This window comes from Orycteropus afer, unplaced genomic scaffold, assembly GCF_000298275.1.
Source record: "Orycteropus afer afer isolate SDZICR_OR568_19922 unplaced genomic scaffold, OryAfe1.0 scaffold00024, whole genome shotgun sequence".
Classification (NCBI taxonomy): Eukaryota; Metazoa; Chordata; class Mammalia; order Tubulidentata; family Orycteropodidae; genus Orycteropus; species Orycteropus afer.
This window is the reverse complement of record NW_006921611.1, coordinates 14,491,819-14,510,965: the sequence shown is the minus strand read 5'-3', so window position 1 is coordinate 14,510,965 and position 19,147 is coordinate 14,491,819. Positions and strand designations below refer to the sequence as shown.

Genomic DNA, 19,147 nt, shown 5'->3' with positions numbered 1-19,147 from the left:
TCTGCCCAAGGGGAGTTTCCCTAGGGGTGTGGCCTGCTTCCAAGATATCCAGGGACATCCTGGGAAGAGAGACATTCCTTGAGGGATTGGAACCGTAGTGTGCGGACTACAAACTTCTGTGAGTGAGCAGCCCACCGCTAGGCCTGGAGATCTTGGATTCATCTTTGTTGGAGTCAACAACCAGTGTATTGCCTGCCAGCCTTGAATTTCTTGGCCCCCTGTGCTTGCAGAAGCTAAGGCTGCTGCCAGCCCGAAGTTTCCTCCAGGGACTTTGGACTTGCCGGCTTCTATACGTTTGTGAGCCATTTTCCTAAGATAAATTTCTCTCTCTCTCCTCTCTCTCTCTCTCTCTCTCTGCTTTGTTGGTTTTTGTGTTTCTCTAGAGAACCCAATCTAACACAATGGGTATCAGGATGGGTAAGCAAACGGGAATATACCTATGACCATACAAAGGTATAGGAGATGATAGTTCTACGTATGTATTTGTACGTACTATAAAAATATCCATATATAATAGAACAAACAGGAGCCAAAGTCTGATAACTTCTTATCCACAACCAAACACCTTGAGGGAGTGAATCACTGGGCCTGTGGACTCAGGACCATGGTTACAGGGGACATCAAGTTCAATTGGCATAACATACTATACAAAAACATTGTTCCATATCCTACTTTGGTAAGTAGAGCCTGGGGTCTTAAAAGCTTGTGAGCAGCTATAAGATGCAACTATTGGCCTCTCCTCATCTGGAGCACAGAAGAGTGAAGAAAATCAAAGATGCATGAAAACGATTACTCCAAGGGACTAGTGGCCCATGAAACCATAGCCTACATGATCCTGAGACCAGAAGAATTAGATGGTGCCCAGCTACCACTGCCAACCACTTAGAAAGGAATCAAAACATGAGATCCTGGATAAAGTGGGAGAAAAATGTGGAACAAACTCAAAAACATAAAAAAGACCAGGCTTACTGGTCTGAGAGAGACTGGTGAAAGCCCTAAGACTATGGCCTGAGTCACTCTTCAGGCCTGGAATTGAACTCACTCCCACTGCTCAACTTTCAGCCGAACAACAGACAGGTCTGCAAGGTAAACAATTACACGGGAGAGGCACACTCCTTAGAACAATCAACCATAAGAGATCAGGAGGGCAGCATTTGCACAGGAAGAAAGCTCAGAAGGCAAGATTGTTAGCTGGGCCTGGTTTTGAGTGGCTGGACAGCTGGTGTAGTTATTTCCCATGAAAGACCGGTAATCAACTCCATGGTGGAATCTGCTGGAGCAGCTGAGGAGCTACCTTAGGGATGTGGTCTGCTTCTAGTATTTAAGAAGCTCTGAGAAAAGTTTCTGCAGCTTTTTTACATGTTTGGACCCTGCACACAGCTGAATCTTCATTCAGCAGCCTGCCATGTTCCTGCTCATCTTGGGACTGTCTCTGAATTTGAACTAGTGGCCTACCACATTGTTTGGTAATCTTAGAACTGTGCCATTTTATTTGTCCACTTTGGGTTTGTCAGCCTCAGCAGCCAGCAGCTGCCTGAGGTAAGAGAAGCCTCCAGCTTCAGTGGGGCCAGGAGCAAGAGGCAGAGCCAATGTCACGGGGCCTTCACCTAGCCCCTAGAGTTGGCACACTGAACTCGGACTTCTAGCCTCCTAAACGCTAAGAAAATAACCCCTGTTTATTTAAGCCTTCCACCTGTGGTATTTTTTGTTAAAGCGGCACTAGATAACCAAAACAGTAATCACAGGGAGGAATTGGGAAGAGAGCTGTTACACTGTGGGAACTGCAATCAGTATCATTAAAATAAAATGTGTATGAAATGTTGAATGGGAAATGAATTTGCTCTTTAACTTTCACCTAAATCACAATAAAAAGTTAATAAAAAAAGAAAATTAAAAAGGAAATCTAAATTATGAAAAAGAGTAAGAGATGATCAAAAATGATCAGGGAGGTCTGAAAAAAGCACTCAAAGTATGTGTTGAAAGAAAAACAATAGTATCACTGAGAAATAAAGCATATTAAGCAGATCAGAAACAGAAAAATTAGAATATTAGGCAGTTTTACTACAATATTTCTAGGTACAGAGTTCTTATTTATTTTGTCTGTAATTCAATGTTAATTTAAATCTGATATCCTTCCTTAGTTCTGACAAATATTCAGCCATCTTTTTTTTTCAAATGTCTTGCCACAATTTTTTCTGTTCTTTCTTCTGGAGCTCTAATTAGAGCATTCCTTGTTTCACATCCCATACTTTTAAGTTTCATTTATAGTTTCTACCTCTTCTGGGTAATTTCTCAATCCATATTCAAGTTTGTCAATTATTTCAAATTTCCTGTATGTTTGAAACATTTCATGATAAAATGATGGGAAAAATGTATCCACCAAAAAAGCCTACTAGTCATTCATGGTTTACAGGGCTTTTCTACTAAAACTTCAAGGAAAAGAAAATTCCAGTTTTACACAAATATTTTCTGAGATGGTAAATGAGAGATCATTCTCCAACTCATTTTATTAATCTAACGTAAGATTGATGCTAAACCAGAAAAGTATGAGATAGAAAATTTCAAGTGACTTACTGTTGAGTAAAATGAACAAAGCAAATTTAACAATGTGAAAATAACAAATAAATCCACTGTGACCAAACTACTTAAATCTCAGGAATACAAGGATGGTTTAAACTTAGGAAATTCATTAATAACAATAGAACTCACTACAATAATAGAAAAGAAAAGCATGGAATTCTCTCAATAGATATATGAAAAGCAGTTGATCAAATTCAACATCCATTCGAGATAGAAACTGAGCAAATTAGGAAACCAATGGGATTTATTTATCCTACCCTATGGTGATCTCTATATAGTACACTGGTAAACCATTCAAATAAAAAAGAAAAAATCAGTAACCTGTGAGTATTGTAAAATTGTATCAAATTTTAAGAATGCTTATTAAAAAAAAGTATAAAGGAAGAAACAAAATTGTTTTATTTACATACTATATGACTTCCGATGTATCTATTTACATTAGAATTAATCCATGAATTTTACAAGGTTGCAGAAGCAATATATAAAAATTAATTTTATTCATATATATATCAACAAATAGAAAATGGTATCTGTCCTTTTCTTAAACAAAAACAACCCAAAACATAAAGTACATACAAGTAATTATAAAAGAAAATAAAGTAGTGTGGTAGTGATGTAGGAATAGAGAAATATGCCAAAGGAACACAAGAGAGTGACCAGAAACAAACTGTATGATAGAGGGTGAACTGCAGAGCACTGCAAATGAGATGGATTATTAAATAAATGGTACTGGGTTAGCTGGTCATCCACATAGACAAAAAAAGTATCAAATGGATCTATATCTCACACCCTATGCAAATATCAATTCTAGGTGGACTAAAATTCTAAATGTACAAAACGAACTTTATATCTTTATTTAAAAAAACAGGAAATTCAACTTGCATCCTTATGTAGGAAATGATTTCTTTAAAACGGTACAAAAGCACAAATCATAAAATTATACTTAAATTTCATTACATTAAAATGATCAACTTCAAAAAAGTAAAAGGATAAGTCACAGATTGGCGGGAGATATACGTAACTTGTATGATGATACTAGTTACCTAGAATATATAAAGAAACAAGAAATAATCCAATTTAAAAATGGATGAAAGAAAAAAAAAAGGCAATTCAAAAGAAATATGGTCAGCAAATAAATTTATAATCAGGGTAATGAAAATTATTATCATTATGAAACCCCACACTTCATATCTATCCAACAGGCAAAAATCAGTCTGACAATCCTTTGTGTGAACATTTTGCAACTTTGTTGAAGTTCGGAGAACAACTGGCAATATCTAATTACACTGAAGATACTCTAAGGAAGAATTCCACACAGCTGCAAAATGTTAGAAGAAGACATGTTCAATACTAGATGTAGTGGCATTTCTTGTAATACAGAAAGAAAAAAAACAATTTAAACAGCCTATACGTCCTTCAACAGGGGAGTGGATAAATTGTGATCTCACTCAATGAACTACTATACTACTGAGCAAAAAAAGTAAATTACAGAAAAGTACTTTCATTTTATCTTTGTATAAAACACATGTTCAAAATGCTATAGATTGTTTACAGATAAATATATAGTAAGTTCCCAGGTTATGAATATCTGACATACAGACAACTATTATTTGCCCTTTAACACTAAATAAATTTGTGCTCATTTTGAAATGATTGAACCAACCTACTGGCAACAAATTGTTTATCACAATCACCTTCACCTGCTATACCTACAGCTTTTAAATCATTAAAAAGGCTTTGAGCCTCTTCTTGCATTAAAGTAAGGTTAAATAAAAGCCATATGCACCTGATTTAACTTACCTATAAATTCGACTTAAAAGATAGTTAGAAACGGACTTTGTAACCCGAGGGCTGCCTGTACATATATGGAGCAAAAGTATAACGATTGCATGAGAATGATAAAACCAAAAGTCAAAATAATGGTTACCCCTGATGAAGGAGGAGTACATTTTATTTCTTAAGCATCTCTACTTAATGTATTTTTTTAATACTTTTTTTTTGTATTTCTTAAATATTTCATGACAAAGTAACAAGAAAACAATAAATGGATCTATGTAGAGACCTCTGGATAAGAACTAAGTTTCACAGGGAAAAAAAGAAAACCACAAAAACAAAAGTTTTAAATAAGCTATACTGTTATAACAGAGAACTTGCTTGAAAATGGCATTAATAAATTTTGTTACTCTTCTTTTACCTGTCTTTTATATGTCTCAAGTTGACTGCGAGCTGCGTTGGCTTTTCTTAACTCTTCCTCTAAACTGACAGTGTTCTGCATATACATAGTATTCTTCTCTTCTAATAGTTTAACCTGCCGCCTCAAATCACCAAGATCTTCTAGCTTCTTTTTGTATGAATCCACTTGGCCTTCCAGTTTAGCAACTTTATCAGAAGAATGTCTAGAATGAGATGGGAAATTAAAGATAAGAAACACATTTTGTAAAGCTGCTTCAGACAGTGCTAAACCAAGAGAGATTACCAGGAGACAAAATGTTCTAATGATGCAAAATTAAAAGTGATTCTAGATTAATTTTCTGCTCTGGTTAAAAAAGTACGACCAAAATTATTAGTAAATGTATAATAGAAAATGTTATACAACTTTAGGCAAGCAAATAATAGGTAGCCAGCAGAGTTATATGTAGCACAGAAATAAAGTAAAATAAGTGTGTGTAGTGCCCAAATAATTTGGCAATTAATTAATATGTTATGACTGACCACAGGAATAGCTGTTTCAGTAGAGTAGTGGGAGAGGGGAAGGCGCTGGCAAATTTTAGTGAATTGAGGTGAGAACTTAAATTGTACCTTAAAAATTTGATTATATAAATCTGGTTCCATTTGTAATATAAATAGAACAATAAAACTATATAATTTTCTCTATTAGCTCTCAGTATTCAAAGTGAAAAAGTAGAAAAAAATAGATGGATGCAATGATCCAAGAGAGGAAGAGATTATTCAGAAGTAGGATGGTGGAAAATGAGGTGGCAAGCCTTGTGCTGTGTGACAGTATCTGAGAAAAAAAAAGGTCTAAGTGACTAAAAGGCTCAAAATTAAAGAACAGGAATAGGAAATCAATAGAGCTGTAAGATCATGAAGTGATTGTCAGAGATTAATTTTTATTTCACAAACACTGATAAAATTGTATTTATTTGCCAGATTCTGTTTCAAATGTTTGCAAATAAAATTTAATTCCTCACACAAATCTGAGGGTAAAAAAAAGCAACCTCCCTGCCATTGAGTAGGATCTAACTCACAGTGACCCATCCTTGGGTTTCTGAGGCGGTATCACTACAGAAGTAGACTGCCCAATATTCCCTCCGAGGAGTGGCTGGTAGGTTTGAACCACCAGCTTTCTGGTTAGCAATCCAATGTCTTAGGCACTATGCCACCAGAGTTTCCAATCTGAGGGCAGGGATGTGTAAATATTTCCATTTTATAGACCAAAAAAAAAAAGTAAGTTACACTGAGGTTAATTAAGTGATAACACAGAAGTCTGATGCCAAGTAGTCTGGCTCTTTAGCACTCTGCTGTGCTCAGACATCCTAGACTTTGTAGTATTAGTGGTAGAGCTGTTCTGGGTGATGAAGGTTCTGAGATTTTAAAGAGATAGGAAGATTGTTTACCTAAGAACATCTATTTCATCTTTTAGAGACTGAGCTTCATCTGCCAAAGCGGTTAGTTCATCATTCTGTTGCCGAAGTTCAGAGATTTCCTTTTCTAATTCTTCACAGCGTATTCGATAATCATCTTTGGCTGCTTCTAATCTGTAACCAAAACAAGACAGATCAAGAAAGTACTGTTTACTGTCTAATAATTCTCCTTAGAGGGGTAAAAGAAAATAAAAATATAAAACAAGGTAAGAAACCCTTCCTGAATTTGTCTCCTACTTTTATGGCCACAGACTACATTCCTAAGTCTTAACTATCTTAAAAATTGATTCCATTGTGAAAAGCTTTGGGAAAAGCCAAAACTGACTGCCATTCCTCTATTCAGAAATTTAGACATCAAGTACTGTTTTTCCAAAATACTACTGATAAAACTTAAACTTTTAAATTATGGAATTAACACATTCCTTACTGAAATTTAGCAAAATACAGAAAAGCAAAGAAAATGAAAGTATATTAGTCCAGATAGATAACCACTGTTAACATTTAACATAGGGTTAATATAGGCAATCCTATAGGGTTTTCTTTACCATAAAGTCTTCTGATTATTCTTTATGTATATGAAAGTATATGTATTGATTTTTAATAAGCTTTACTAGGATACATCCTACATAACATAAAATGTAGCCACTGTAAATGTACAACGAAGTAATTTTTAGTAATCCTAGTTATGTAACTACTACCAAAAATCAATTTTAGAACATTTCCATCACCCTAAAAAGTTCCTGGCGCCCTTATGCAGTCAATTCCAGCTTCAATCCTTAGGACTAGGTAACTTGATCTATATTTTGTCCACATAAATTTAATCTTTCTGATAATGTCACATGAATTGAATCACAGAATACATAATCTTTTACATATGGCTTCTTTTGTTTAGTACAGTGTTTTTAAGGCTCATCCTTAGTAGAATGTATGCAGTACTTCAGTCCTTTTATTGTTGAACAGTATTCTATTGTATGAATACACCACATTTTTGTTTATTCATTTACCAGTTGATGGACATTTGGATAGTTTCCAGTTTGGGGCTATTATGAATAATGCTGCTGTAAATATTTTCTGGTCCTTTATAGAACAGTTTGCTGATTCCTACTCCAGTAGAGTCCCCAAGAAGGGCTATTGATAAAGAACTCTCTAAGTTCTTGTATCTTGAAATGATTCTTTTTTTTCTAAATATTGTTTGTTGTTGTTGAGAATATACACAGCAAAACATAGGTGAATTTAACAATTTCTACATGTACAACTGAGTGACAGTAATTATAGCCTTCGAGTTGCACAATTATTCTTACCCTTTTTGAGTTGTTCCTCCCTCATGAATATAAACTGTCTGACCCCTAAGGTTCCTATGTCATCTTTCGAGTTTTAAGAAGACTTCAGAAGGTATTTCTGGTTTAAGGTTTAAAGTATCTAAGGCAACAGTTTCGGGTGTTAATCCACCTTCTATGGCTGTAGTAAGTCTGAAGTCCATGAGAATATGAAATTTTGTCCTACATTTTCCCCCTTTTGATCAGGATTTTTCTATGGAATCTTTGATCAAAATGTTCAGTAATGGTAGTTGGGCGCCTCCAGTTCTTTTGGTCTCATGGCAAAGGAGATAGTTGTTCATGGAAGTAATTAGCCACATATTCCATATCCTTCTCTTATTCCTGATGCTCCTTCTTCCTCTGTTGATCCAGGTGAATAGAGACAAATTGTTATGCCTCGGATGACTGCTTGCAAGCGTTTAGAACCCCAAGCACTACACAGTGAACTAAGAGATAAAACAGAAGCACTAAACACATTAATAAGCCAATTAACAGGGATGTCCCATGAAACCATGGCCCTAAACCTTCAAAACAAGGAATTAAATCACATGAGGTATTTGGTAGTACATAAGCAGCCTCAGCAGCTACTCTTTTAAACTTTTCTTCTTGTTGTAAATTTATGTCACACTTCTTTAGTAATTCTGGTTATGTAACTACTACCAAAAATCAATTTTAGAACATTTCCATACCCTAAAAAGCTCCTGGTGCCCTTATGCAGTCAATTCCAGCTTCGATCCTTAGCACTATGTAACTTGATCTACATTTTGTCCATATAAATTTAATCTTTCTGACAATTTCACATAAATTGAATCATAGAATATGTGAGCTTTTACAGCTGGCTTCTTTGAAAAATAAAAGCTAGTAGGAGAAAAAGGGCTGAGATCTTTTGTTCCCTATGTTATTTTTGCTTCTATTATTCATTTGTAAAATGCTGGACATCTCACAACTATACCATGAGAATGGTGTTGGTACTATCAGTTAACACCAGCAACAAATAATTCTTCCTATTAAAATCCAAAAGTTCCATGGGTTGTTTAAAACTAGTAAAGTGACAGAACAATTATTTAAGATTGCATCTGCAGATTCAAACCTTGTGTTCTTTCAATTACTCATTTTCAGTCTGAGGTGAGGTAGCTGTGAGGCAGGCACTGGTGGCTCTATCTCGCTGTTGCTGATTTGATTTTCAACTTTTGCATTCTCATGGGTAAACCACCAGAGCACATATCTCAAGTTGTCCTTAGTAATTTGATTTCCTCGTCTCTTTTTGTGCAGTTGGAAAAAGGAAATAGCTTTTTAAGATAATTGTGGCTAGTCTTCTTTTGTACCACACCATAAACCTTCAAGTGACAGTTTCTTAAAGGTCAGTTGCAATGTGACATCTGAAACTGTATCAGTGAATTTCACATTAAAATCCATTTGTCTGTCTTGCACTTTGAATGGACCTTTTACCCATGCATGGCCACTGGAAAATACTGGTTCACTGAGTTATTATGCACACTTTCAAATGTTAACAAACTGTATTATGCAATATCACAAAATCAAGTTTTTATTATCACCACTAACCTTATTAGAAAATTCTTTAAGTGTTGGGAAGCTATCAAGTTTACAGTGGCTAATATAATTCCAAAAATCTTATTTTCACTTGAAAGATAGAATATTATCACTGACAACAAGGCAGACATTCAAGAAAATGCTTGCCAAACATCCAAAGCTGAATAACTATAGTGTCTGTCAGCTGCTGCTGTTGTTATTCGTCACCAAGTCAATTCCAACTCATAGAGACTTTATGTACAACCAAATGCTAGTTTTTATGTATTTTTTTAAATTGTGATATGGGTGAAAGTTTATCCATTCAACAATTTATACACATTTTGTTTTGTACCATTAGTTGCAATTCCCTCAACATAACAGCACTCTTTCCACTTTCTCCCTAAGTTCCTAGTTTCCATTTATCCTTTCTTGATTCTTCCTACTTTCTGAGCTTGAACCTTCCCCACAGGTGTTTCTGTTCACTTTATAGGCCTGTCTATTGTTTGGCTGAAAGTTGATGCCCAAGGTAGGGGATTCCATTTCAGGTTTAATGGGTATCTAAAGGCCAGTCTGAGGGATTCTACCAGTCTGGTGTCTTTTTTTTATGATACTAAATTTTGTTCTATATTTTTCTCCTACTCTACCTAGGGCCTTCTCTTGTGATCTCTTTCAGAACAGTAGGCAGAGGTAGGCAGGCACCATCTAGTTTGTCTAGTCTCAGAGTAGTGGAGGCTGTGATTCAAATGGTCCATCAGTCCTTCGGACTAAGTATTTCCTTGAGTCTTTGATTTTCTTTATTCTTCTTTGCTCCAGAAGGGGTGAGACAAATAGTTGCATCTTAGATTTGCTCCAGAAGGGGTGAGACAAATAGTTGCATCTTAGATTTGCTCCAGAAGGGGTGAGACAAATAGTTGCATCTTAGATGGCAGTTCACAAGCTTTTAAGACCCCAGTTGCTATTCACCAAAGGAGAATGTAGAACACTGTTTTTGTAGACTATGTAATGCCAATTACATAGATGTCCCCTGAGACTATGGTCCTCAGCCCACAAATACAGTAACTCATTCCCTGAAGATGTCTGGTTATAGCTGAGAAGTTTTCATAGTATACTCTACTATGTACATGGATATATTTGCAGCAAATATTTCTACAAACATACATGTAGAAATATCCTCTGCCAGACCTATATATATAGGTGGGTGTAGTCCCATTTGCCTTCCCACACCTATTTAGCTTGCATGTCTACATAAGTATTCATTCAGAGATTAGTGTTTGTTATCACAGGATTATGTAAGTAACAGTACTTATCTTTATTGCCTTTAAACTCTTATGCACCTCCCAATGTCTTCCTTGGCCTTGGTCACATTGTGCTGACCTCTTCCTTTCCTTTCACCCAAGTTAATATAAAACTACTTTCTACTTAGTGATTTTTCCCTCCTTTCCCCTCCCATCCCTGGTAACCATCAAAGAAATGTTTCTTTCTGTATGTAAACCTATACTTGACTTTTTATAATAGTATTCTCATACATTATTTGTCCTTTTGTGATCAACTTATTTCACTCTGCAATGCCCAGTTCATCCATGCTATGAGGTGTTTCATAGATTCGTTGTTATTCTTTAATGTTCTTTAATGTTGTGCAGTATTCCATTGTGTACTGTTTGTTTATCCATTCATCCACTGATGGGCACTTAGGTTTTTTCCCATCTTTTTGCTATTGTGAATAATGCTGTAATGAACATGGATGTGCATATATCTATTCATGTTACTGTTCATATTTCTCTAGGATATATACCTAGTAGTAGGATTGCGGAATCATATAGTATTTCTATTTCCAACTTTTTAAGGAAGCACCACACCATTTTCCACAGTGGTTGTACCATTTCACAGTCCCACCAGCAGTATATAATCTCTACACACATTTGCTGTTTTCTGTTTCTTTGATTACTGCCATAGGGAGATGATATCTCATTGTTGCTTTGATTTACATCTTTCCACTGACTAATGATTGTGAGCATTTCTCCACGTATTTGCTGGCTGCCTGAATGCCTTCTTTGATGAAGTGTGTGTTCATGTCCTCTGCCCACTATTGAGTTGGATTGTCTTTCTGTTGTTAAGATGCTTAAGTTTCCTATAAATTGTAGATATTAGTCCATTTTCAGATATGTTTTTGCCAATTTTTTCCCTAGTCTGTAGGTTCTTTTTTCACTCTTCTGGTGAAGTCTTTTAATGTGTATAAGCATTTAATTTGTAGGAACTCCCAGTTGTCTAGTTTATCTTCTGCAGTTTGTGAATTTTTAGTTATGTTCAATAGACAAGTTGTGCCATAAACTAGGGCCTCTAAATTTGGCAATCTACTTCCATAATCTACTTTTCTTGGAAACTCTATGGGGCATTTTACTCTGTTGTACAGGGCAGATATGAGACAGAATCAACTTGATGGTGATAGTTGTGGGCATGTGTGTTACCTTGCTTTATATGTTGTTTATGAAAAATCTAACTCTATTCTAATGATTTTGACTTTGTAACTTATTTGAACTTTTTACTTGAAGACTTTGAGAATATTACCTTTGTCTTTAAAGTATCCTTTGTTTGAGCTACTCAGAAGTCTTAATATTATATTCTTAACTTTAAAAGACAGTTATGGATTTTTAGAAATTAGATTTTAATAAGTCATCTTTTACCTGAATGTTTCTTCTTGAAGCTGTTCTAACTGAGTTTGGAGCTGCAGGTGCCTTCTTCCTGCTGGGCTGTTAGGATCTTCTATAGAATCAGACTGGTTGAGTCTTTCCATTAACACCTGATTCTCTGCCAGCAAACTACTTTTCTCCTCTTGCAATGCTGCCACCTGTTAGAATATAGGAAGACAGCAGTTATTTCCTCCATTTATAGTGGCATCAGCACAATCATCTTGAACTATCACTGTAAATTAAAGTCTGTTTTTAATGAAGTACAATTAACTTTCACTTGAAACATTTACACTGTTTCTGAATACTGCACAGGCAATGCAATATATAAGAGTAAGCATGAATTCATTCATTATTTTTGAAAAGAGCCTTCACCAAAGAAAATATATGAATGACAAATAAATATGCAAAAATATGCCAGGATTCATTAAGGAAGTGCAAATTAAAACAGAAACTATTTTAAACTACATTCCTATTAGAATAGCTACAGCTAAAAAGACTGATCCTACCAAGTGTTGGCAAAGATGTGGAACAACTGGAAGTCTCATACATTTCACATGGAAACATAAAATGTTTCTACTACTTTGGAAACTATTGAGCAAATGTTCTTAAAAAGTTAAACTTGCAACTACTATGACCCTGCTAGTCTACTCTTAGGTATTCACCCAAGAGAAATAAAAGCATATGTCCACAAAAAGACTATTAATAGATTATTCCTGTCAGTTTAACTTGTAATAAACAAAACAAACAAACAAACAAACAAAAACCTGGAAATAATTCAAACATATATCAACCTGTGAATGAATTGACAGTGTTATACTCGTACAATGGAATACTACTCAGCAATAAAAAGAGTAACAGTCCCCAGGTTATCAACATCCTATTTATATACAACTCATGGTTACGAACCAACCTCTGTAAAGCCTATTATATTAAAACTGTTGTTGTTGTTGTTATGTGCTGTGGAGTCAGACCCGATCCAGTGATCCCTCCTTGGGTTTCCGAGGCAGTATCACTACAGAAGTAGATTACCCAACCTTCCTTCCGAGGAGTGGATGGTGGGTGTGAACCACCAGCCTTCTGGTTAGCAGTCAAGTGCCTTAGGCCCCACGCTACCAGAGCTCCCATTAAAACTGTGAGGTACCTACAAAAGCTTGTAATAACAAATGAGAGCTACTTTGCTATATGCATCAAAAGATTATTATTGCTGTATTACTATGTTAAAGATATATATCTGGAAGTGTTTCTTTAATGTTTTTATGTGTAGAAAGGTATACCTTATACTGACAAACATACAACTAACTAATGTTAGATATGAACCATACCTGACTGTTCCAACTTATGTACAAACTCAACTTAAAAGACAGAGTTAGGAATGGAACTCATTAGTAAACCAGGAACTGCCTGTACACGGATGCCAACAACATGGATAAATCTCAAAATAACGAAAGATGCCACACCAAAAAACAAAACATAAAAGGGAATATATTGTATGATTCTTTTGACATATAATTCTAGAAAATGCAAGCTACTCCACAGTGACAGAAAGCAGAGCAGTAGCTGCCTGGTGACTAGAGTGAAACATTACACAGAAACTTCTGGGGGTGATGGGCTCAGTATACTGATTATGGTAATGGCTTCATGGATTTATATACATGTCAAATGCATCAAAATCATACACTTCAAAAATGAGTAGTTTACTGCATGTCAATAATATCTCAATAAAGCTATAAAACCCAAAGTTGTCTGCTATCTCTAATTCTGCCATCCCATGCCCCCATTTTCTCTCGAACTTATTCCAGTGAGGTGATTTCCATCACATTCTCCAAAATGCTCCTCAGGATCCCTCATAACCACCATGTCACTGGATCTATCAAAACAATTGATCACATCCTCCTTCCTGAAGTATTTTCTTCACCTGACTTCCAAGACATCTTACTCTCCTGGATTCTATAACAACTGCCTAGTCTTACCTCTTTTTCTACCTGACCGCGTAACACTGGAGTGCCCACAGAATTTTTTTTCTAAATACAGCGATGGCATCTACCTTCATGGCAACTTGTACATTTATACTCTCGCCAGGAATCCCGAACTGAGTATCACTTCTGTTTAGATGTGTAATGAAAAGCCACTGCTATCAAGTTGATTCCAACTCATAGTGACCACCATTGGGTTTCTGAGGCAGTAAATCTTTATGGAAGTAGATTGCCCATCTTCCTTCTGTGGAGCAGCTAGTGCGTTTGAACCACCAACCTTCTGGTTAGCAATCAAGTGTCTTAGGCACTGTACCACCAGAGCTCCTTTCTCACTACCCTCAAGTCAGATCTGACTCATAGCGACCCCTCCGTGGGTTTCGGAAGCAGTATCACTATGTAAGTAAATTGCCCATACTTCCTCCGAGAAGTGGCTAATGGGTTTGAACCACCAGCCTCCTGGTTAGCAGTCATATGTCTTAGGCACTACGCCACCAGAGCTCCCAGAGCTCCTCTAGATGTCTCAAAAAAAAAAAAAAAAAAACCACTGCCATCGAGTCAATTCCGACTCATAGCAACCCCCATTGGGTTTCCAAGGCAGTAAATCTTTACACAAGTAGATCAACCCATCATTCTTTCATGGAGCAGCCAGTAGGTTTCCTCTTCCAAATTTCTGGTTAGCAATCAAATGCTAAAATATTTTGGCCACTTCTCACAATCTCTACATCCTGATCTAAGACAACATAATTTCTTGCCTGGATTAATGCAATATGTTGTTGTTATATGCCATAGAGTCGGAACCGACTCATAGCGACCCCTCCTTGGATTTCTGAGACTATATCACTATGGAAGTAGATTGCCCAACCTTCCTTCCGAGGAGTGGCTGGTGGGTTTGAACCACCAGCCTTCTGGTTAACCTTAGGCACTACGCTACCAGAGCTCCTGGATTAATGCAATAGGCTCTTTTTTTAAAAAAAAATTGTGATTTGGGTGAAAGTTTACAGAGCAAATTCACTTTCCATACAGTAGTTCACATACTACTTCTGTAGTGAGACTGCCTCGGAAACCCAAGGAGCGGTCTCTATGAGTTAGATCCGACTTGACAAAGTGAATTTGGGTTTTTTTTTTGGTTTATCTGCAATGCTCTTCCCTCCAGAAATCTTGGAGGCTCCCTCCTCTAACTAAGACTTTACGAAAGTCACCTTTGCAGGGGGACCTTTGTTAATTAACCGATTTAAAATTAACTCTCCCAACTTTATTCCCTATTCCATCTTCCTTGGCTTATTTTTCTTTATACCACTTACCACAACATAACCTACTATATTTTTACTTTCTTTACTGTTGTCTTTTTCACTAGTATGTGAGCACCTTGGGCAAGGATTAACCTATTTTGGTCTGTTAATTACATGTCATTGTATCCTATCCTTATTGTGTAAATATAACAAATAGAATATGCATGACACATACCCAAAACCAAACTCACTGCCTGAGTCAGTTCCAACTCACAGCCATTCCTCCCTGGGTTTCCAAGGTGATATCTCTACTGAAGTAGACTGCCCAGTCTTCTTTCTGAGGAGTGGCTGGTGGGTTTGAACCACTAGCATTCTGGTTAGCAGTCATAGTAGGTGCTCAATAAATTTTTACTGAATTTGAGTCAGATTTCCATAAATGTGTGAATGTTTTCTGAGCTCTATTGTATACCACTAGTCAATGTCATTCATTTCTGTCCTTTTCATTCATCTTTTTAAAATAAAATTTTAAGACTTAAAATTTCCTTTTTATGTATTGCTTTAGGTGCATCACACAAGTTCTGATACATTTTTTTTATGTCATTGCCTTACTGTGAATACTTTCTCGTTGTTATTACTATTTCTTTTTCAACTCGTAAATTATTTAGAAGTACACTTTTAAATTTCCAAATGGATGAGATTTTTAAAAACTCATCTCTTTGTCACTCATTTGTAACTTCAATTATACTTTGATCTGAGAGCAGATCCATGTTATCAAGATTCTTTACATTTTATTTAGTACTGCCTTATAGTCTTGTTATGGTCAGATTATATAAAGACTGAGTGCTTAATGTGAATTTTATTACTAGAATTATCAGATTAGGTAATGTTACTAAAATATTTTAATTCAATATAACATGACAAATATTTTTAACATACATAAAAAGGAGACTACTTGAAAACAATAAACATAATTTATTTAAAATAAATCAAACAAAGCAAAGGGCTTGTAATGAAAAGGTACAGTTTTCTATTGAGTTTTTTCATTCCCAAAAGAGAGTTTTAACTGTTCCTAATTTTATTGCTTTTAGTTGTTGCTTTGCATCTCTAAATAATGTTATATGTTACTATTTCTTGACTTAGATATTATCTAGTGACTCCTTCCTGACATGTTAGATTATAGCAACTTGTGCCACCAGCTTTCCCCAAAATATAGTTATAACACCATTTTCACTTCCTTCACTGTTCACATCTGAATTTTAAACAACTACTTATTGATTTGATTCATATCATTCAACTACCCATTCATTCACTCACTCAAATATTTATTGTGTGCCTACTATGTGCAAAGCACTGCATACTGTTCTAGGTGAAAGGGATACAGTGACAAAGCAGAGTTAAGTCCTTACACTTATATACATGAAACAAATCATAATAAACATATAAAACAAAGAATTCATATTCAACAAGAAAGCAAATTAATAAATATATACAGAAAACACAGTGAGAAGTGTCATGCAGATGGCTAAAATAAGATCAACAGGTGAGACTGGATAACCCTCTGGATTGGCTGATCACAGCAGGCTTTCCTAGGGAGGCCTAAATTAGTGCCTCGCACATCTACATGTCCAATAAATATTTTATGACTAAGTAAATCAAGTGATTTTGAACTGAGATTAGAGGACAAGATGGAGCCAATAGTATAACGACTGCTGCACCACAGTGGATAAATGATTCTTCTATTTTTACTTAGTTAGATCAAGATATTAGTGGCCTTACCCTTCCCTCCTTTGCCATTCTAGTTTTCAACCTCATCATCTGTACATTTACTTTGCAGTAACAATTCTAAATGTTGAAAACAAAGTTTACATTGTTATGATAGTGTTAATATTGTTTCTTGCACAGCTTACTATGTGATAGGGTCACCCCTACTCTTCCTGTAACCTCTCTGCAATTTTACCATTCACTTTGCAATCTGTCTATACCAGGAGTTGACAAACTTTTCTGTAAAGGACCAGATAATAAATATTTTAGGCTCTGAGAGCCAGAGGTCTCTGTTGCAACTACTCAACTCTACAGTTGTATCCTGAAAGCAGATACAGACAAAATGTAAATAAATAAGCATGGTTATGTTTCATTAAACCTTTATTTATAAAAACAAATGTCAAGGCATAGTTATCAACCCTGGTTTGTAACTTTAATTTTATATTATTAAAGATAAAAATGATCTACTACTATTTAATAATTTTGCATATCATTTATCTATAGGTCAAGTCTAAAATTTGAAAAGCAACAGTACTTACATTATGACTATGTAAATATTCTTTATTGCATATCCAAAAACTGTGCTATTAATTATACATCCTTCTTTACACATCCATTGTAATGACCAACTCCTATGCCTTTCAAAGAAGATTGCTTCTCGCATAAAATATTACAAACTCTATACATACCCATCACCTAGCTTTAACAAAACATTTATATCCATTCCACTCACCCCTTATTTTGATGTAAATTCCAGACAAATAACTTATACTTTTTATTTCATCTTTATTTTGTAAGATTCCCTCAACTTAAATTATTATACAGAATTTTTTATTTGATAGGTCTATTTTTTATTTACTTAAGTGTGTAGTGCCTAATGTATCTGACTGCTAAAGAGAAGGCTGGCAGTTCACTCCCCGGAAGGAAGATTGGGTAATCTACTTTTGCAGTGATACCACCTCAGAAACCCAAGGAGGGGTCACTATGAGTTAGCTCTGACCCAATAGCAGTGAGTTTTTTTAAAATGTTTCTTGATGTTTGATTTTTCCTTTTGCACTCTGTCCTGATTTTACAGATGAAACATCTTTTTAAATTTCACTGAGGGTGCTAACTAGATTTTTTTTTAAATCTGTCTTACTCGCCCAAATTTCTCCACATCTTCTAGGCCAAGTTTTCTGTTCATCTTGATCCTTCTCTCTTATGAATCTTTTTTACCTTCTTTTTCCTTATATTTAAGAATTAGCACAAGACTTAAACACTCAGATCTGGGTCTCCGGCAAGATGGTGGACGAGGCAGAAAGACTGCACAGACCCTCTTCAACACAGAAAAGGGAAACCAATTAACACAGACACAGAAGATAATCCTGGACCCCTCAGCGTTGAAAGGAAGGATATAGAAGTGGACTAAACCTCAACCAGCAGTAGAACTTGCGGGAAAATACCAAAAGAGGAGACAGACGGAACTGTAGTCTGGCAGCGATCCTGACAGCACAGACAGCTTGGAGATTCCCGAGTGGTGGTAGGACCTAAGAATTAACCTAAAAATCAGCTCTGCTAGCCAGGGACTGCACAGAGGCCTGTGCACGGTGGCTGGGGAATAAACGGAGAAGATGAAGAGAAAGGCGGGCTTAGCTGTGGACTTTTGCCGGTCCGGAGGACGCTGCCATTCTAAAGGTTTAAAAGCAGCTTGACTATTTTGGGTATTTAAAGAGACAGCACTCTCACAGATTCCTGGGGCTTAAGAACACGTTCTGTTTTCCAGCAAAACCAAGGTCACTCCGAACCCGGAAGACTGAAAAGATATGAAATTCCTCTCGTTACTCGTATACAGCACAACCACTTGGTGAACGGAGGTGTGGCAATCCTCCACTACCACCTACCTTCTGGGCCCACAGGAACTCCATCATAGTCTGTGTACTCAGATGGAGCCTGGGTGCCCTGCCTCCATTCATTCTTTTTTTTCCCGTTTTTTTAATTTTAATTTTTTTTCTTTTTCCTTTTTGCTTTCTTTTTTCTGGGGATTAGTTTGCTTCTATGTGTCTGTTTTAAAACAACTATTATTAATAATACTTTTGTCCTTTTTATTATTATTCTAAATCTTTCCCTCCCAGGTCCTAGTTTTCAGCATTTTTTCTTTTCCCTATGCCTGGTTGAAATGTTTTTCCCCCTTTTTTTCTCATGGATAACCCCATTCCTTGTTTTTCTTTTTGCATTTTTCCCATTTTTTTTCTCCCTTCATTACTCTCCTTCTCTACTTTTTTTCTCTTAGTGTCCTATCCCCAGATACTGCAGGTTTTCTTTTTTTCTTCTTCTTCTTTTCCTCTTTTTTTGGCAACTGTTCCTGTGTGATTACATCATTGTGTTTTTTGTCCATGTGCTTTTAGTTTTTTGATGGTTATTCAATTGTAATTTGTGTCTAACTGAGTG

At 35.9% G+C, this 19,147-nt stretch overlaps 1 protein-coding gene across 1 annotated transcript in view; it reads right to left on the bottom strand.

Annotated features, from left to right (window-relative positions):
• The window catches only part of HOOK3 (hook microtubule tethering protein 3), a 175,824-nt gene that overhangs the window by 65,826 nt on the left and 90,851 nt on the right, over positions 1-19,147 (bottom strand). The window contains exons 9-11 of the mRNA XM_042783660.1: positions 11,752-11,915; positions 6,198-6,338; positions 4,775-4,976 (exon numbers count right to left, since the gene is read on the bottom strand). Coding sequence (XP_042639594.1) covers positions 4,775-4,976; positions 6,198-6,338; positions 11,752-11,915 — 507 coding nt within the window. The remainder of the gene's footprint in view (positions 1-4,774; positions 4,977-6,197; positions 6,339-11,751; positions 11,916-19,147) is intronic.